At 45.7% G+C, this 21159-nt stretch overlaps 1 protein-coding gene across 4 annotated transcripts in view; it reads left to right on the top strand.

Annotated features, from left to right (window-relative positions):
• The window catches only part of MARF1 (meiosis regulator and mRNA stability factor 1), a 1350049-nt gene that overhangs the window by 211959 nt on the left and 1116931 nt on the right, over positions 1 to 21159 (top strand). For all 4 annotated transcript variants that reach the window (XM_069647123.1, XM_069647122.1, XM_069647120.1 and 1 more), the window contains exon 5: positions 12470 to 12696. In XM_069647123.1, coding sequence (XP_069503224.1) covers positions 12470 to 12696 — 227 coding nt within the window. The remainder of the gene's footprint in view (positions 1 to 12469; positions 12697 to 21159) is intronic.

A 21159-nucleotide genomic window follows, 5' to 3' on the forward strand; every position in this document is an offset into this window, starting at 1 on the left:
ATCATTAATTTTCATTAAACTTTACTCGAGATATACTCTTACATCTAGTGTAAGGGTGACACAAAGGTGGCATGCTTGTTGGCACAAACATGCGTTCGGGTCTGCAGCGTGTCCTCTGCACAGTCTTGCTCCCCAGCGCGCAGCTCCTCTGGAGGAACACAAACATTGAGGAGAGCCCCTTTGTCCATTTTTTTTATGGCAGACTGTCTCTAGCCTCGGATAGCTAACATGGTCGTATTTTGTTCCGTGTAGGGCTCTTAATGGCATTGCTATTCCTTGTGTCAGTACTTTTTGTAATCATTCACTCTTCCTCGTCACAGTATCGGCTACCTGATTTACATGGTTGCTACATATGAGGTCATTAGCAGAACAAAGAGGAGACCGAGGTTAGGGGGTGGTGGGTGCTTGGGCCCTATTCATGTGGTGGGGTCAGCAATGTCTTGCTGGCATGGTGGTGAACATACTGCGTTCTCCCTTGATTGTTTTAACCTCTCCCACAGAGATGGTCCCGTCCCATGGGATCTGTCCACAGAGTACTACCCCCCACGGGGACTCTCTGGTAGCAGCCTCGCCTCCCTGGCCCCATGGGAAGGGTCCCTCTCCCTTGGAGAAGCGACTACCCCCAAGGAAAAAACCATTGTCCCATTAAAATAAAAGCAAATTGCAAAGTAGGTGCAACCATCCTTTCTTCCTTCACCATGATCTGTGAATATTCTTGTACCACATCAATATTAGTCAATTTACAAAAAAGTAAGTTCTGTTCAGTTCTCTTAGGATTGGCTTGAGATACAATGAACTCCCGATACAAAGGGCAAAAAAAAACTGAAAATGGGGCTGTTTCTTTCATATTATTGCAATACAGGTGAGAGTCTCCAGCAGGTCATGAAATGGGCAAGAGGGAGCACATCAAGGCAAAACCGAATACAGAAAAAGAGTAGGCATAGACTCTCTTAATGGTATATAGATAGTTTTTGTAACCTTTTTCTGGCTTAATGGCCATATGCCGACCTGCACTCAATGATGGCTCACAAAACTGCTTCTTCAGATTATCAGATAACGATGTCACTCATGTATTTCTTTTTTTTTTTTTTTTTTTTGGTCCATTAATTTCACAGGGATTGCACTATAACTGCTGTAGGCCTCGGAGCCAGCAGTCATCTAATATGCTTGCACCAGGGGATAGACTGTCCTTCCTTTAGGAGTGCATCTGATGGTGCCTGCCTATATTTCCCATGACTCTGGAAGTCCCATAATCTGATCAAATGGAGCAGGGGTTTCAGGTCTATTGTGCCACAAATAAACAAGGATGCATTTGGAATACTCCTAGGGAAATTTAGTCTCTTCTTTAAGAGGTTATTGTCATCATACTAAGTTTGTTCCGATAAAATCCATCAAACAATGTCCAATATAAAAAATACAGGTCAAACATCAATAAGGAGTATAAAAAGTCAAAAATATATCTAATGGGTGCCTGGTACGGTCCTCATATGCCCAGGAGGGTACAATTAAGAATATCAAAAGGAATCCGGATGTGAGATCACCATACAGCTATATAGTTTTGGAAACATTTATTTTAATCTCAAAACAATTTTTTCACAAACAATGTTTTAGGTATTTACATTACTTTCGATAAGCACGAAAGTGACACGGACAAGTTTGGTATTCTAAAAATGGGGGGGTACCACTGTGTGCCAACCTCTGGAATGTGGAGGTAAAGTTCCCAACAAGATACACAACAATTAGGTCAAACAGAACTTGAAAAAGTGCTACCCGGGACTACTTTTAGTCCATGGGTATTTAACACAGTGTACACAACACTATATATAAACATACAACAGGTAATGTAAATACCTAAAACATTATTTGTGAAAAAATGTTTTGAGCTTAAAATAAATGTTTCCAAAACTATATAGCTGTATGTGATCTCACATCCTGATTCCTTTTGATATTCTTAGGCGTATAAAAAGGACATCATAAATATAAAACAATAGGAAAAGTAAAAATTATTTTATCTTAACACTCACAGATTTGAGCTCGATTGAAGCAAATGACATCTCAATTTGAGCCTTCTTCACATAAAATAAGCGGGCCCAAGCAACACTAGGTGAGTCTGCCTGGAGAAGGTATAGTAAAGCTGGACCGCCTTATGCAAAATTCTCACGCTTAATGTTAGGACAGTTTTCCTACTTTCTACCTGGAGGTAGGACTCTATAAAACTATCCCTTGGTATACAGGTCCCCAACTCATAGTAGATGTCTGTACTAACCAAAGAATTGGTAAAATGGCAGAGCAGCCAGGATTATCTTATGAGGATGAGATCTGTAGGCAAGTAAAATTAACTCAGTCAATACATTAGCCCAAAGAAACACTTATATGCTGGCAGTTATAAAATATACATTTATTTTATATACCCAAGGCACGTTAGCCAAATACTATTTAGACTAAACACATAGAAAACCATAGCAACACTTTTTCAGGTGACTGTTGCAAGAAAATGACAGTAATGACCCGTCCACTGTTTAACTAGTAGTCCTTTCACCAGCAATTGTTTCAGTTCAATTAATTTGTAAAGTCACCCAGACCAAATTTACTGTTGGAAGGAAAAGGAGTTATTCGGCAACAACAATATACTTCTTGCAACATTTTTCAATGCTCCTAAGCAGTCCAATTCGTGACTAGTCGAGTTCATCAAGTCACTTGAGGAGGGGTGGCAGTCTTATGCAGCAGCCGAAAAGGTAAAGTGTGATACTTCAGTTACTTCAGATGAAATGCTTTAGTGAAAAACAGTTAGTAGGGTTCTTGGAAATGACGCTGTATAGTAGCCTGGGCAAGAGTATGGGTGGACACCTAAACACCTGGTATCGCACTCCAGTCACACTGGAATGACAATTTGGCATGAGGCAAGTTCTTCCTTTTAGCCCACAGTACCTTGGGGTGGTTGAAGAAAATGCAGCTGGATTCTTTCCTGTGCAGCAGCGGCAGACGCATCCCCTGGGGTGGCGACGAAAGGTGAGACTCTGAAAGGCATGTCACAGCAGCAGTCGCAAGAAAGGACGCTCAACTAGGATTTCTTCATTCCTCCACACCTGTCTACGGTTTTGACACCTTTTTATTTGCTCAAACAGTGAACTGTTACCAGCCAGTCGATCTTCCTCGATTCTGCAGCCCTGCAATCTGGTGAGGGGACTTCGATGAGTATGATCGTGCCTCGTGAGGTCCAAAGTTCTGAGAGGTTTCGTTCATGCAAAGACTTTGCACTGCAATTTGGTCGGAGGTCCCCTGGTGTAAGCGATTTGTAGCCCTGAAAGCTCACATCACGTCTGGGGATGGCTCGATCTGCAGTTTGTCTTGGGGCTGGATGTTCCCACCAGCCAAAGGGAAGGAGTCCTTTTCGGAGCCCCTTTGTCGATAAGAAAACAGGGGCAGGACAGCAGTGGCTGCTTCACTGTTATTGGAAGGGTTTGACGGCATCTTGGGTCGTCTTCAGCTCCGGATCTTCTGTTCCACTGGTCGACTTGCCTGCTGTCTCAGGAACCTCGCCTTTTATTTGGATTTCTCATTCACGCCCATGCAAATCCTCCCTGCAGTTTACAGAAAGGGGTGGCTCGCTGTCCAATCCGGACAGCCAGCCCCCCCCCCCCCCCCAATGGGAACTGGTTGCATTCAGGCACATCAGTAGACGAAGGACGGGGGGAGGGGAATCTGAGGGCATCCTCACTTCTTTCCCAATATATCCTCCTCCCAGGTGGCCAGGGATAGGCAGTCGCTATCGGATCCTCACCCTGGGAGTCGATATGACTTACACACAGATACCACTTTGGTACTGACACAAGGAAAAGGGATGCCGACTACCAAGATTGAACAATGCCTACACCTGAGGCCAAGTGGACGGTATAAATGGCCCGCTCAGGCGAGCCCAATAGAATAGTCAGTGAAAGGTTTGCTGGAGAAGCTGGAGGTGAAGCCGGAGATGCGTGCCTGAAACACCTACGTCTTGCAGATTTGTTGCATTGTAAGCTGATTGTGGTGTGGGTATTCGAGAGGTCTCTAGTAGCAGAGCTTGTCTGAGTCAGAGAGACTGTGTACATCTGAGGCAGCGGAGACCCTGGATTAGAGGCAAGCTGAGCCGGGAGAAGCCACACCCACAGCGAGCCTGCAGTCACGGAGAAGACAGCCCACCAGGTGAGTCAGAAAAGCCTGAGTGACTACGGGACGCTGAGGTGTAGAATGTGTTGTTGCTGCATGTCGGGTTGCTCGCGAGAGACTGTTTGTGCAATATGAATGCCGTTCGAGTTTGAACTCTGTCAAATTACTAATTACTTTGGATAATCACAAAACGGAGTGAAAGGTTTTGTGAATCCCGAACTGTGAAAGAGATGGGCGGGGGGGGGGGGGGGGGAGGCTAACCTGGAGCTGAGCCAAATCCCAGGCTGAATAAATTTTGTTTTATTATAAGCATGCTTTTTCCAGGCCCAATATGATAAAAGAATTGCCAAATGTTAAGTGAATGCCAGTATTTACAAGGCCAAGAGAGGGCCAGAGACTTGGGACTAGGTCCCTGTACAAGTTCCTAGCAGTAGTGTATACTAGGAATTTTATATTGGTTTCTACAAAGTGACTGATTTGAGTAAAAGGAAGCCTTTTTGAATACCGATCTGAGAGAAAGCAGTTTTGTGCAATTCCCTGAGGAAACGGAACTGTGTAACCTGAGAGAACAAGCATTGGCAAGTGTGAGAAACCTGAATGTGTCTCACCCGCTAGTCCCTGGGAATCTGTCATCCAGGTGGCCAGGACACTGCCATCGTTTTTAGATCCAGTTCCTGGGGGTGGACCAGTGCGGGAGGATCACCTGTATGCAGGGGGTCTTCGGGGAGTGGAAGTGGGACACCGGACGGCGAGACACGGTTTCCTCTTCCTTGTAGCACCTTTACCCCATCCTACATGGTAGGATATTTAGAACCCAAACCCATTTTTCCGATACAAACACTATTATTGACAACTCGCTGTGGAGGAAAACTGACATGTCCCACTACAATAGTAAGGCAGGGTCAGGCAATAACTGATCATTACAAACACCGACTTCCATCAAACTTCCCACATTGATAAAAGGCAGAGCATGAAAGCACATGAGCAAGGCAAAGCACACAAGTAAGCAGCAGTTCCAAGATGACAGTTTAAAACCAGGAAGACGGAAGAGGATTGCAAGGAGGGAAGTACCCTTGACCTTTTCATGAGCCTTCAAAAGTACGAAACGTAAGACCTGGAATTAAAGCTAAAGAATTGTTAGGGAGAATTTTCATAAATGTGCTAATTCCCTTCACCTTAGAGACCCCCAGCAACTTTGCTGGATTTTTGAGGACTTGGTTTTCTTACCTGGAAAGAGTGTGAGCCTTTTTTCCCACTCATGTATTTTTGTGTGTTTTACATTTGTGTTCTTTTAATTATGGAATTTTAGATAACTCCATAGGCTTCATCTTTTCATGTGTCACACTGCACCCTCAGTACAGGGACACAGGGATGTCTTAGACTTCCCACAGGTATGAATGTAAAGTGAAATTGACTTTACTAGTCTTTCCAAATTCCTAGACCCAGCACGCACCATCTTATAATGGGGTGCTGGAGGGGTTGCATAGTATCCCCTGTGTCTAAATACTCATGTAGCAGTCAAATGCTACCATTTCCTATTAAAGAGGCTGGTGGCAGTGGTTTTACAACGAACTACCATGATTTTTCCCGACCGCGAACACTGGTAGCTAAAAATCAAAGGAGCCATATTTTTCAAGATGGCACCTTAAGCCCCTTTGTTTAAACAGGTCCCGGTCTTCTATTTTTTGCTGTTTCTTTTTGGACAGGTCCTTCTAGTGTTTGTCTCTGCGTGCCAAACCAGGTTTGGTCCCTTTGTTTGTGTGCCTTTGGTGGGCTTCAAGACTGAAGACCGCCTCTCGCGTCTGAGTGCCTTTGGTGGGCAGGAAGTGAGGGAGGTGCCCGAAACTCCCTGTGCTTAGGCTCCTAGGAGACCCAAATGCACTCTGGCGTTATTGGCTGGCTGACTGTCCGGCAAGGACAGCCACCCTGCTCGGTGAGTGTCAGTTAGGCTGGAATGAAAGGGAGAAAACGGTTTAAAAGTTGAGTCTCCAGGACTGGAAAGCAGAGTCCACCACTGGAACGAAAGAACCGAAGAAGAGCTGGAAGAGGACAGCTGCTGCAACTCTTGGACTGTTGGTTTGCCTGGTGAAGCCCTGCTGCAGGTCCGAATTGCGAAGTTCATCTTGACAGAGAAGCCCTTTCAAGGACGTCTTCTTCCTTTGAGTTGGTGGGACCAATAACTCGTAAACCACGTGGATATCATTCTCAAGGCTGGTTAGGATTAACCAGGGAGAGGGACACCAGCTTGTGCGCTTTATTCAACAGCTACTGGAACTGAAGTGACTCAATCTTGTTTGCTTTTTCGATGATCCTGTGCAGTGCAGGAGTCCCCCGACGTCCTCCCTTTTGTCCCCCGACTGAGGCTCAGGAACAGTGAGATCTACAGTACCTGCCAGAAACCAACGTCTTCAGCTGCATTTTGTTCTTCATACTAAGGTACTGTGCCAACCCGATTGAGAGAACGCCACTCTCGCGTTGAAGGTTCGTGGAACTTTCCTAACTTGCAGGCCTACTCGGCTTGTGACGTGAAATAGGATTCTTTTTCGCCTAAACTACTTCTAAGAACTTTTGCAAAGACTTTACCGTTTGATACCACAACTGCTCCTTCCTATCCAGAAACTAGCCCATTGACTTTGGCCTAGCCTATTGACTTGAATTGAACTCTTCTGGTGTACTGAAACTATTTGCACTGTCTAAAAAGTATATATGATCTATTTTACTTACCTTGTGCCTTTTGCACCTTTCTAAGTAACTGAACTGCCATTTGGCTCCTATTTCAGGGGAGCTCAAACTGTCTCAAAACCTTAGAATTTTGTATTGAAGTGTATTGGTTTATAATATTAAGTTGCCTCTTAAAGTGAAATGTTTTCTAAATGATTGTGTAATAAATTAATAAGTGGTTTTGCCAAGAAACCTCGAATATGTGTTTACTTGAACCACTGTGATTGGCCTCTGTGTAACTATTTGTACTGCGCTCATTCACTCTTGAGATAAGCGTGGCTGCTCAGCTCGCTACCAAAAACTGTATGGTCCAGACTTACACCAAAGGTTGGTTTGGCGAACACCTGTAGGCCTAATTGTGTGCAGTGGTCCCAGAGGGTACTGCGTGCAATTTTGCCTAACAAGAGTCCTTCATTATGTGTCTGAGTTACCCGGGGCCCTCCCGCTTCGATAATAAAGGCGGGGAGAAGCGTTTGCCACCATGGTACTGTCCAGCACCAGTGAAGTGTCAGCACAGCCGGTGAGTTGGGGAGTCTGATACCGGACTGCTCTTTGTTGAAATCAAGCTTGCAAGTGGCAACATTGTATGAAGATTATTAAGACAGTAGATGAGTGAATTAACTTTGAAGCTAGAATACGATACTGTAGACGGGAGTGGTCTGGCATCACGTGGGTGTTCATTCGAAAGTCTCTAACCAGAGGGGTGCCAACATTAAGTGATTTGTGAAATCTGTGATCCTGCAAAGGGTCAAGCCAAACCCTGTGCACATTCGAATGTCTTTGATACTTGATGTAAAATTGACATTGGTCTGAGCCTGGCTGAGGGGGACTAACTGCGCAGAAGGATCTGAGCCCCGAAAAGGAAGAACCTACGAACATTGTGTGATATAGCAAAAAGTGAAAGACTAGCCCGGCAGAGGGAAGCCTGTGCAGAACTTTGTTAAAAGGATCTGAGCCTGGTTGAGGGGGATCTGGGGTTGATGGTGAATCACCCGATGTGAATACTTGATTTTCACAAAAAGGGAAAATAACATGTCTATTTTGGGTGCATCAGGTCCTTTGAATGAAGAGATTGGAGGCCCTGATGCTGATGAGTGAACTGTAACCTCATGCTAAAGAAGGCAGTCTGTGCTATGCTCGCATGAACCACCCTACCCCATGCTAAAGGTTTGGGGGAAGAGGAGCCAACGGCCTGAAAACCTGACATATCATTTTGAACACTTCTTCCCTTTTCATAACATTATTTCCCACACTATTTGTATTTAGAGGTATGGATTGGCAATAGGTTTTTAGTATAGGCCCTTTTATTTTAACAAGACACCACTTGGACTGTAGGTTGAGGTTTAGATAGGCGTTTATCATACCCTTTTTGAAGTTCAATAAACATCCTTGAACTGATATAACTTGTCTGTCTTACTGTTGATGCCGCGCCTTCCTTACACAAGCGCCTTAAGAATATAAGGAACTGTGTAACTTGTGAGAATAAGCAGTGGCAAGAGCCATGAGAATGTGAAAGTGCAACAAGTGAATGGTGGTAAAACAAGCAGTGATAAAACATCAAGAGGATGTGAAATGAGAAGTCAAGCACCACTGTGTAGCTGCAAATGTGGCAACGTGTCTATGAAGAAGCATAAAGTAAGGTGTTGGTTGCATGACCTGTAATGGGTGGACCGTGTGGTCCGACAACTGCACCTAGACCAAGTACACACACCTAAGGAAAAGCCTCTTAAATCCCCCACAAGCTTGTAATTGGATATAAAGAAAAACTTGTGTAATCTGAAATTAAGGAACTGAATTCTTTGAAATTGGTGAAAGGACACCAAGCCAGAAGAGCTGGCAAGAATACCAAGCAATTGTTTTTAACGTTGAGAGACTTGAAAGCTTGGGTAAGGGAACGCTTCTTTTTGTAACATGACCTATCTTGAACCTTGGGGAAGGGAAACCCCTTTTCCAACCAAGTGCTGGAAGAAGCCCTGAACTTTTATTTGGACACTTCTCATTTTGATGCAGCCATCCCTACATATTGTATTCAATTAGATGTTAGGACAAGTATAGGTTTTGGACAGACATTTACTTTGAACTTCTGATACAGGCTATCATTAGTTTCATTTAGGTAAGGAAATCCCACCTTAGCATAGGGCAAGTTAGGCTTTTTCCCAACCCTATTTTTGATTACATAAAAGTTTGTAACCCAAACTGTATTCAGTTGTCGGTCTACTTCATGATGCCTTCACAGGGGTGTTGAACTCCTCCCCTGCTTCCTGTCCTCGGACACACTAGAACCCTTAATACTAGAAGGGCTAACAAAGGACAACCAGACAAGAAATGGCACTAAAAAAAGAAAGTAGCCACCATGTTACAACATAGGTGACCCTTTTGTGCGTAACCGGGGCTGGGGCGATGCTGCCTGCAGTAGTAAATGGCACAAAAGTTGGTAGAACACGTCCACTGCCACCAGCCATGACTATAGGGTTCTCACTGTGACCCAGAAGTCACAGGAGCAGACTTCACTTGGTACTCCACATCAGGTGGGGTGTGCTAATATCTCTTAAGTTTACATTTTTAGAAGGGATACAAAGTACCCCTCTTTCCTTAAGAACAGTAGTTCTTATAGAAAAGTAAGGCGTATAAAAAGGAGAAACCAAAGGGTCCCCAGCAACACTGCAGAGGGTTCTGTGTGCTTAAAGTGTAACACAAATGACTTTAAGAGATATGGAGGACAGCAAGACTCCATAAAATATGGTAAAACGAAAAGAACACAGTTCCCATGGTTAGAACATATAAGAATGAATGAGGGGAAACGGGCTCCCCTCATTCTGGAGAAAAAGAAGGTCCAGAAGTCTAGCAAAAAGTATTGGGAGAATCGTTTATTTTCTTATGTACTGAGAGTGGACAAAAATATAAGTGAAGCAAATCTTACACAGCAGTAAGGGCAATTTGAATCGTCAGAAAAACCATGCCAAGTAACTGCATTATTTAATTGTTTTTTTTATAACGCGCTTATTAGCTTGAAGCATTAAGCTATTAAAACGGGCTCTCGTAATCGGCCAACGATCTGAATACTTATTACAAAATATTAAATATATTTGCATAGATTCTGCAATGCTCAGAGTAGCATGCATTATTTGTCCAAATCAAACATTCTTTAGATTCTCGTCTCGCCTTCACCAGGAAGCTAACTTTTTTCTTTTCTTGTGAGCCTTTTTGTGAAGCTGGCTCAAGCAGTCTGGTGGAAAGAGACTTGCAACATTCATCTGTGCAAGACAACGAATAATAAAACGTTACACGATTTTATGCCAATCCTCCTTACAAACAGAGCACAGATAGTATAGTGAGTTGCAAGTTCCATGGTATTTGACCAAATTTGCAGCCAATGAAAAAGAGGGGCCTGATTACATTAGCCTTTCTGAAAATTGGCTAGGAGCTCAATGTGCACTGCGACTGTGCGAGCCCAGCTTGGCAGATTCAATAATCTTTTGAAGAGTTGATTTTCCAAAGTCTGGAGTGCAGGCACATTCTCATAAACCCATAGCGAGGCCCCATAATTTGCTGCTGCCCTTGTCTGAGCATTGTATGCTTTCATTATCATCGTTTGGGGTTGCTCTGGGCGTAGAGCCATAAAATGGGATACACCCCCACCCACCACCAACTGGCTAATTTAGATTTTTTGTTTGTGTATGTAGGCATGGCCAGTCAATGCTGAGGCAAAGCAAATTCCTAGGCAGGTGAACTCGTAAACCCTTGGAATAGCAGCCCCATTGCTCAACTTCACATGCATATTAATGTTCTTGCATCAAGTTGCACATGCCATGAAAGCAAATTTAAAAGTATTTATTTTTAAGTCCAAATCATTCATGAACTCAGAATAAACATTCATCAGTTTCTTCAGTGCATTAGGGGTGCAAGCAGTAAGTACTCTTATCAGTGTATGCCAATAGAGGAACAGTTTAGGATAATCTGTATCCCCAAGGGCCTCTTGTAAACTATTATTATAAAGATTATAAAGAGTAAAGAACAGGAGCCAATACACAACCCCGAATAACGCCGAGGTTTACATCAAAAGAAAATTCATCGGGTCTGTTCCCCGAAGTGCATACACGCCTGCGTGTCCTCGTGGATTAACTGTAGCACCTTCAACATTTCCAAAGTGCAGTCCATGGACCCAAGCACCCACTAGAGCTTAGCTCTATTAACCTCATCAAAGGCGGTGCTTTAGTCATAAATGCCAGGTAAATGGGCTCACCCCTGCCAAACACAGAGCCAATAACTGGTAAAGGTTCAAGGCATGATCACAAGTGCCCACACCGGGTCTAAATCTGTTTTGGATATCGTATAGAATTGGTGAAAATCTATTCCTCCAAACGACTCAATAATACATGCCCACAAATCTTAAATGATGTATCTAGCAGAGAGTCCTGTAAGCAAGTGGGCTTGCATGATGTCACTTTTTAAAAATTCGAAAAATAATCTTCAATTTCCATGACACTGGCAATTGCTCTGATTTTTAAATTGCATTAAAGCTGGTTAACAGTGGTCCCTTAAACTCCAGTGATTCTTTATAAAGATCCGAGGGAACTGCAGTTTGGCCCGGAGCATGATTACGTGCTTCATGAATAAGGGTGTCCTAAACCACCTCCATGAAACTTCCAGGTGAGGAATACAGTCTGAAGATGTGAGACTCAATGGAGCCCTAATATAAGTTTGCAAAATGATCAACCCAGACCTTGGCTTTACATGTCCGGACTCATGAGAGGGACCCAGAGCTACAAACTCCCAAAATGTCTTTGATGCCGTGGGGCATCTGACGGAATTTGAAGCGTACAGTTAGTTAAAGCAATTGCTACATAGTTAGAAAAGAGTGGGAGCTGGGGCGCGGCAGTGGCTAACATCCTTTACTATTAATGAGGATTGCCTGATTTTATTTTCTAAGCGTATCTAACAGCGAGTTGGGGTGGTAGTTGGCTGTATTTTTTTCAACATCTGAACAATTTCTACATTGGTCCATGATCTCTATACAACCAATGGATTTGTAATGGCATTAAAAAGATGGTGACCGCTTCCAGATCATCAATGGCCCTTTTTTATTTTGGGTGAGCTGGTGTAAAACAGGTTATCCAAATTGCCAACTGCCTTGTCTGCTATCGTAGCAGGTCAAAGTTCAATGTGTCAGGCCACATCTATATGCTTAGACGGGTCATGTGCCTAATAGAGATCTAGGTGTTGCAGGTCACGTTGGGTACCACCTATGCAAGGAAATGTCATAAAGTGAATGGTTCCTGAACTGACCTAGCTGGAGGGCAGGATAGCAGGATGGTGGCAGATGACTGCTTTCCAGAATACCCTTATTTCCTTGAAAGACTGCCGGATGCATGCTTTGCATGAGTAATGGTGTGAGTTATTTGCAGTCAAGGTTAATATAAAAAAGGACACTGATCCGATAAACGAATGTGGCAGCTGTGTGCTATTGCTTTCTTTCATGCAAACAGTACGACATAACATTTTGTTTCACGACTTAACACTGATTTTAAAGCTTTGAAAATGTTAATGTCTTGAGTGTTGTAAGTTTCGCTGTGTTAATGCTTTGTTAATATTTATTTTTTAGCAACACCAGATGTTTCTATAGCTGGTCAGACTCAAGAGAACCTACCCCCTATTGGAGTTTTTTGGGACATTGAAAACTGCTCTGTTCCAAGTGGCCGTTCTGCTGTCACTGTAGTAAAGCGAATTCGTGAAAAGTTTTTTAAAGGACACAGAGAAGCTGAATTCATCTGTGTGTGTGATATTAGTAAAGAAAATAAAGAGGTCATTGAAGAACTTAATAACTGCCAGGTACGTTTATTTCAAAAGTTGTACCTCATTTGTCGATTTCTGATTTAGACGTTATTTGATTAGCTTGCCATGAAGTACTGCTGTACTTAATGTATTAATGTATTAAGCTTTAAAAGTCTTCCCTTTTGTGTCAATATACAAAATCTGAGATTTATTTTCAATTCAGTGTTTGAAGTCTATTTTTAATTAACTGTTAAGGATAATGTTGCTTCCAGCGACCTATTCCTTCGGGAGATTCTAATCCTGTTTTATTTAACTTTTTTGTTGAGTTAAATTGACATTTCTTTTCTCTAACCAGAAGGGGTACATTGAGCTCTACAGAACTGTAATTTTAGGACTTACCACTGATTTTATATTTATTTTTAAAACCCTGTTCTGCACTTCTCTTTTTATGAATGTGTTATAGCAGTGTAGCTGATTTTGGTGACTGTAATATGTTCCCTGAAGTGTGCTGCAAAGGTAAACCGTTCTAAAATGGGTCTTGAATTCTTTGACACCTTTTGGCTGTAATGCCCCTCTCTCGAAAGAAAATGGCATGATAACCTGTTCAGTGATTTTTAATCACTTTGTGAGTTTGCAGCCATCTCCATTTACATATCAGTGTTTGTCCCACCCATACGGGCAGTCCAGCACCGAAATGCTATGGCAATTCTCTTCTGAAAAAGAGTACCAACAGGAACCCCACACACGTGTTGCAGGCTTGTTGAGACTCATCAGTGAGGTGGAGCTGTGCCTCTCTGAGCACAGTGAACAGGGAGTCCACGTCTGGTTGTCCCAGGTAATATAGGGTGACCAACCCCAAGTTCCTTCCAAAAATACAAAAAAGGTAGCAGGCACCCCTCTCATGAAAGAAACAAGATTGCTGTGATCTCTCAAAGTGGTTACAAACCACTGAGCAGGTTATCGTACTGTGTTCTTTCGAGAGAGGGGCACCTGCTACCTTTTTTGTACCTTTTGGCTGTAGTTCTGAAATGTTTTAGACTGTCAATTTCCTTGTTTTCTTAAACCCTTCGCTGTGTGTTTGGTACGGACCACTGCTCTAGTGTCAGTTTGTGTGTTGCATATCTGTGCCTCAAAATACCAATTAATGTTTCAATGTTTCTCCAGCATAACGTTTCAATGTTTCTCTTATATTTTATTTATAGCATGCCTATACACAGGTGTTTCAAGGCGCGACAAGGCAAGGGAACAGGGGGAACAAGACCACAATCTTACTAGGCTAATTGATATTGAGATCGCGCAAATGCAGGGAGAGCAAAGGGTGGGAAGTGCCAGGGGAAGGGGGAAGAGGAAGGGGAGAAGTGCGGGACATAGGATCAACAAAACAAACCAGAAAAGGAAGTGCGGCCAGCAGGTGGCAATGCAAGGGTAAGTGCAGGCGGCACGTGAATGGGAGTGCAGGTAAGGGGACTGTAGGGTTACAGATACAGCCCTAAGTGCTGGGTTGCCAGGTGGCAGTGCAGGTTTGAAACTGTGGGACAGGGACCTAGGCCCGAGGTTCAGAGGGAAGCCAGGTAACCAGTGAGACAGGAGATCAGCAGGGAAGAGTAAGAGAGGAAGCGAAGAGTAAAGTCTTGAGCAGCTTCCGGAACCAGAGATGGTTAAGCTTAAGTTTCAGAGAGGCAGGGCGGCTCCAGCCGAAGGAAGAGATCTACCCCCAACTCTTTGCTTGTAGAAGAGACTGCCCCCGAGCGAGAATGAGGAGCGAAGAGCTCGCAAAGGAAGGTATTTACAAAGAGAGAGTTGGCGGTATTGAGGCCTCATAAGGCCTTGTGGACAATGCAGAGGGTCTTGAACTTAATCCTTGCAGCCATTGGTAGCCAGTGCAGCGATTTCAGTGCTGGAGCGATAGGATACCCGGGCTTTAGGTCAAAGGCAAGTCTCGCAGTCCTGTTCTGGATGAGTTGCAGAGGGCGGAGAATAGAGGCAGGGCGATTTAGAAAGAGGCTGTTGCAGTAGTCCAGCCTAGAAAGAACCAGAGCTCTAGAGACTGAGCTTCTGGGGGAAGGAAAGGAAAGGAAAGGAAGAATACCTCTGAGGAGGTGCAGTTGATAGTTTGACTTCTTAGAGATGTGAGGAGAAAAGTAGAGTGGAGTCGAAGATGATCCTGAGGTTCCTAGCCTCACAGGTGGGAGCAGGAAGTGGGCTAAGGGAGGCCAGCCAGAGAGTTGTGAAAGAAGGGTGCAGGTGTGCCGATGAGGAGAATCTCAGTCTTACTGGCATGAAGGCAGAGATTGTTGGCGGCACACCATTTCTGGATAGCAGACCATCGAAGATGAGAGAAGAGGTGGCAGAGGGGAGCCTGAAAACAAGTGGAGTGTCATCCGCATAGCACTGAAAGTTCCAGCAGAGAGCGGCAATGCAGTGGGGGAGAGGTGCCATGTATTGGTTGAACAGCCAGGGCGAAAGAATAGACCCCTGGGGAACACCACAGGTAGAGAATGAGGTTGAGGAAAGGAAGGACCCAAGTTGGACCTGGGAGGGTCGGTCAGAGGGGGGGGGGGGGAAGAGGTCAGCCAGGCCAGGGCCTGATCGGTGATACCGAGGTTATTGCGGAGACTATTGAGCAGGATGGCATGGTTGACAATGTCAAAGGCAGAAGAGAGCTAGAGTAAGATGAGGACAGAGGGGAGGTTGGAATCGAGGTTAGAGAGCAGATCTTCATGGATGTTCAGGAGAGTAGTTTCTCTGCTCTGAAGCCAGACGGATGGTCATGGGGATGACCAACAGATTCAGTGTGAAGATTGAGCTGGGAGATGGGCAGCTTTTCCAGGAGTTTACAGGGGAAAGGAGTGATGGAGATAGGGCGATAGCCTCAGCCGACCCCTCCTGCCCGGCTAACTTTCTTGAGAAAGAGGGTGCACAAGAGTGCTTGTTGGGGGTGGGGGGAAGGGAAGGCTCCAGTGGCGAAGGAGTGGTTGCAGAAGTCTGCCAAGGCAGGGTCAAGAGTCAGTGGTCCTTGATGGTTTTGGAGGAACAGGGAAGAACCTTTTCTTTTTTTTTTAAACTTTATTAAGGGAACAGTTCACAGCAAGACAATTCACATAAGCAGTGCAGCACAACATGTGCATAATTTCGACAATGGCATACATCTGTGGCAATGAGGCAGGCATCGTCACCTAAGGTGACGGAGTAGGTGTTACTTCAAAATCGACATCAAATCACATAGGTACAGACGTAGCAGCGACCATATATCTTTGGGACGACAGGGCGTCGGGACTGATAAGACAAAGTTCCTCATCATCATTCACCATGTATAAGTCTTTCAGGAAGTTGGATCAGGTAGACCCTGCGGCGGATTTCCAACATTTAAGGATGCAACGTTTGGCAATAACACATGAGATATTAAAAAAAAAACCTTCTTGTGGTTTCCTTCACCTTTCCAATGTCACCAAACGGGTATTTCAGGGGGGACAGAGCGGCTGGGATCGCCGTTATCTCCTCAAGGAGCTCAGCCACTTCTCGCCAAAAGTCCGCAATAACAGGGCACGACCAGTACATATGATATGCTCCAGCATCGGGGGCTCCACATTTCGAACATGTCCCTGTGCAACCCTCTACAAACTTAGATAGCCTAGCCGGGGAGTAATGTAACTGATTCAGGATTTTAAATTGGATCAGTCGGAGTCCTGAGTTCATGGAGGCCGATTTGGTGAGTTGACAATATCGGGCCCATCTCACGTCATCAATCTGGGTACCCACATCCCGCTCCCAGGTTTCTCTGATAGTGTTTCGTGAGGGGGAGTGTGTTTGCACCAAGGTGTATAGCAACGAGATTCCCTTATGACCATCCTTCGTCAGCATAGCTCTGATACATTCATGTGTATGGGGTTCTGCCGGGAAGGAAGGCCATTTAGCTGCAAAAGCTGTTCTCATACGATAATATTGAAGTCGCTTAAGCTGACCTCCCCCCCACCCCCACCCCGTCCCCCCCCTCAACTGCATCTATGAAGTCTGCGAGTTCACAAAACATGCCATCGGGGAACATCTCGCATCCTGAAGAGTTTATTCAGGTCCCACGTTCGCTGAGGGGCCTTGTCAAAAGTCGGGGAAATACTAGAGAAGTTCCACAGGGGTATATCTGGGTCATGGGGGATCTCCAGGCCAATCCTCCTGTAAACCTTGGACCAAGCTCGTGTGATTTGTACTGGGTCGAAAGGACAGTTGTTACCATAAGTGGGGTTCAAAAGGACCGATAGTATATCATTAGGGCGGACTGTGTGCTTTTCAAGGAGAATGTGGGGGGCTGTGTCTTCGGTGTCAAACCAATGCTTCACAAATTGTGCCTGTGCTGCTATACAGTACAATTCAAAATCGGGGGCCGCAATACCAACCTGTGAGTATGGCTCCACCATCTTGTCCCAACCTAGCCTAGCAGTTTTCCCGTTCCAAATAAAGGAAGACGCCAATTAACTAAGTTTTGCAAAAAAGGGTTTACCGGGCCAAATCGGGATGTTGTGAAGAGATATGAGTTTGTGTAGAACTACCATTTTAAGTATGGCCACTCGGCCGTATAAGGACAGAGGGAGATTAGCCCATAGTTGGAGCTTGGTCGTAAGGGTGAGAAGTAATTCGCCGTGATTAAGCGAGTACAGCAGCTGTCTATCTCTGGCCACCATGATTCCCAGGTATCTTGCCTGCTTGGGGGCGGGCCTAAACCCTGTAATGTGGGATAGGTCACCTGTATTAGGGATCAATGGAAATATTTCAGATTTGGGGACATTGATTTTATATCCTGAATATTCCGAGAACTCGTGTATATCGGACATAATGAGATGCACATGCTCATGTGGGTCCCAGACATATAACAGCCTATCATCCGTGCACAGTGATATAATTTGGGGAGGGCCAGTCATCCTGAGATCTGTGCGAGTGGTGTTGATGGATATATTCCGCCATTGGTTCAATAGTGAGTGCAAAGAGAATGGGCGAGAAAGGACAGCCCTGTCTGGTCGCTCTGTGTAGATGGAAAGAAGGGGACAGGGTGTTATTAGTTAGGACCTTGGCGGATGGTTTGGTATATAGCAGCCGGACCCATTTAATAAAATATGGCCCAAGTCCAAACCTCTCGAGTACCAGGAAAAGGTATGTCCAGGAGACGGAATCAAAGGCCTTTTCGGCATCTAGGGCCACTATAGCTGCTTTTGCCTCCGGATCTATTTGCGCCAAAACATTAAATAGTCTCCGGTTTAAAGCTGTAGATGTAGTTGGTATAAAGCCAACTTGGTCAGGATGGACCAGGATTGGCATGTACGGCAGGAGTCTGGTGGTCAGCACCTTGGCGAAGATTTTCGCATCAGTGTTGATTAGGGAGAGGGGCTTGTAGGAGGCACTATCTTGTGCTGGTCTGCGTGGCTTCAGAAGGACCGTAATAACTGCTTTGCGCATCGAGTCTGGAAGGATACCACAATTCATGGCCTCTTCCCACACTTTCAGTAATATTGGGGCTAGCTCACCCTGAAATTCTTTGTACAGTTTGGCGGTCAGGCCGTCTTGAGCCAGGGGCGTGGCCACCGGATAGAGATTTAATGGCCTCAGTGAGTTCTTCAATAGTAACTGGTTGATCCAAAATGTTTTGTGTCGATTGGGTAAGTGTTGGGAGATTGAGGGAGTCCAGATAACTGAACGTGTCTTCCCTGGTTTTAACCTTGTGATCAGAGTACAGAGCAGAGTAGAAATCAGCAAAAGTAAAATTAATGTGACTTATTGACCGTGACCCCAGCCGGGTTCTGGATGGTAGCGATTGGGTTGAGGTGCCTGTCTGGTCTAAGCATGTTGGCCAGAAATCTCCCCGCTCTATTACTCTCCCCGTACCTGCGGGCCTTAGCCGGGGCAGCCATGTATAAGACTTCCCTACTGGCTAGCTCATTGAATTCCTTGAGGGAAGCGTGCATCTTATATAGGGTTTCCTTGTTCAATGTGGCGCTATATTCCGTCTGTAATGTGTCTTTTGTGGCTTCAGCCACACCCAGTTCCCTTCTCACCGCTTTCAGCATACCTGTAGACTTACCCAGTATAGTACCCCGGAACCAAACCTTGAATGCCTCCCATATGGTAGCATAGGTGCTCACCGAATCCTTGTTCAACTCCAGAAATTCCTCAATTTCAATATGTAGTGCCTCAAAGATATTGGGGTCCCTAAGGATCGCAGAGGGCATTCTCTACCTTTTTAGCTGGAGGTGGGGAGTAATCCAGGTTAATGTCTAGTGTAATCGGCGAGTGGTATGAGAGCGTGCGTGGGTGTATTGCATTGTCAGCCATTGCCCCAGAGAGGGATGAACTAATGAACCAATAATCTATACGGGAGTGGGAATCGAACAGATGAGTAGAAAGTGAATTTCCTCTCGTGGATGCAACGTGCGCCATGCGTCAATTATATCGGTCTGTTCCATCATCTAACAGTAAGAGCCGCTTTGGATGGGGCCCTAGGGGAGGTAGAACGATCCAGGGAGTGATCAAGAATCATATTGAAATCCCCACCCCATATTATTTGCGCCTCTTCCGATGTAAACAGCATATCAAGGACTGCGCAGTAAAATAGCGGGTCATCTATATTAGGACCGTATGTGTTAATCAGCAGTATTTGCCATCCCGCCACCTCCTCCCATACCAACACGTATCTACCTAGAGGGTCTATCTTCCTAGAAAGATACCTGAAGCATAACTTGGGGTGTATAAGAGTCAGGACTCCCCTGGATTGTGTTGAATACTCTGAAGTACCTATGAGGACCCCATCATGGGAGGAATTTGGTATTGATACTCCCCAGCGCATGTGTTTCCTGTATCAGAAGGATGTGGGGGTCGTGGCGTGTAATGTATGCAGCAATTTTCCTTGCCTTGACTGGATTGTTGAGACCCCGAATGTTCCAGGAGAGTAGTCTAATGTTCAACCCACCCTTAGCCTGCGCCAGAGTTGCCTATCGGAGGGAGCGTTTGCCAAGTATGGCGCCATTGTCTCAAGTGCTGGAAGAGTCCTGCTGGAAAGTAGTCCCCTGATTTTAACTTTGTAACATCCCCAACCATGTCTGGCAGAACACCAGGAAAAACGTTTACCTGTTTCCCCCGCCAACCCTCACCTGCATCATCAACCCCAACCCGATGATGTATCCCATCAACCATAACTTGGGAAGTCTCCTGGGGGTGTGAGCTGTACTCAAGTGATCGACCACCATGGGGGGGGGGCGGTTCACGGCCCTACGACATTTGGTGGACAGGGCCACCTCGCCGTCAACTGGTTATTGAACTTGTGGCAAGGCAGTGCGGATTAAGTCATCAGCCAGCATGGTCCTCCGGTTCTGCCACCGGCCGGGGCGGCAAGTTTCGTTTAGTCTCCCCGCTCCCCGGGGGAAGGGGGATCGAGACCTCGACATACATCATGGCCTCCGTAGGATTCTCAAAAAAGTGTGCACGGCCTCCGTGTTGGATGCGCATTTTAGCTGGGAAGACAAGTGCATATGGGATCTGGCGTAGCCTCAGCTGTCTCTTGAACGGTTCGTAGGACCTCCTCAACATTTGCACATTAGTTGAAAAATCCGGATATATGTGTATCCTGTTGTCTTCATAATGCAGGGAGCCTTTTTCTCTGGAAAGCCTCAGGATAGCGTCTGTCTCTCTAATTCAGGGGTCGGGCAATTATTGTGCAGGGCAGTGCTCCAGGCTTCGGAGGGGGGGCCAGGGTACGATGGGCCCGCTACACGAGAAAATGATCGGAGAAAGCATCGGGGCCCAAGAGGGATTCTAGGAGGTTGGTTTTACACCTGGCGTTCCATGGAACCTTTCCCGAAGGATTCGGCTACTCCGACCAGGCGGATGTTTCTCTTGGAACGAGATTCCAAGTCCTTGCACTTATTCAGGGTTTTCTGCAGGTCACCCTTTAACTGGGCGATATCGCGGCTGTGTTGTGCTATCGAGTCCTCGTTGACTCCAATTCTGTTCTCCGCCTCCGTAGTGCGTGCACTTTCCTTGTCAACCCTTGCCTTCAGAGAGCTCATCCTGGCCCCAATATCGTCCAGTTTGCTGTTAACCGCCAGGAATCCACTCTGGACCATCGATAATAGTTTGTCCACTCTCTCACCCATTGGAGACTCCGGTTGGCCGCCGGCGGGCTCAACGGGTGTCTCGGCAGACCCATGTGGCTGGGAGCTGGCAAAGGAGTCCATTGGACCAGTTTTCTTGGGGCCCATACTTTTCTTTTCGCTGCAGCCCATATATTAAATCTGTTGGGTTGCGTCTGCACACGTTCTGGTGCCCAGTGGTAGTCTGTGGTCAGCGATCGCCGGCACTTAGGCGGGTGACTCGATCATCAACGTAGTTTGTGGGCAGCAGGGCGGCGAGGGCAACACTGCTTGTGTGGCGGGTATATGCAGAGGAAATGCGCCAGAGCATCCCGGGAGGAGCCACGACAAGGGCACCCACCTTATATCAGCAGGCCCCGACGAGCGAACACAGCTGGCACGCTGCCGT

Source organism: Ambystoma mexicanum, chromosome 2q, assembly GCF_040938575.1.
Source record: "Ambystoma mexicanum isolate Mex_15411 chromosome 2q, UKY_AmexF1_1, whole genome shotgun sequence".
NCBI lineage: Eukaryota > Metazoa > Chordata > Amphibia > Caudata > Ambystomatidae > Ambystoma > Ambystoma mexicanum.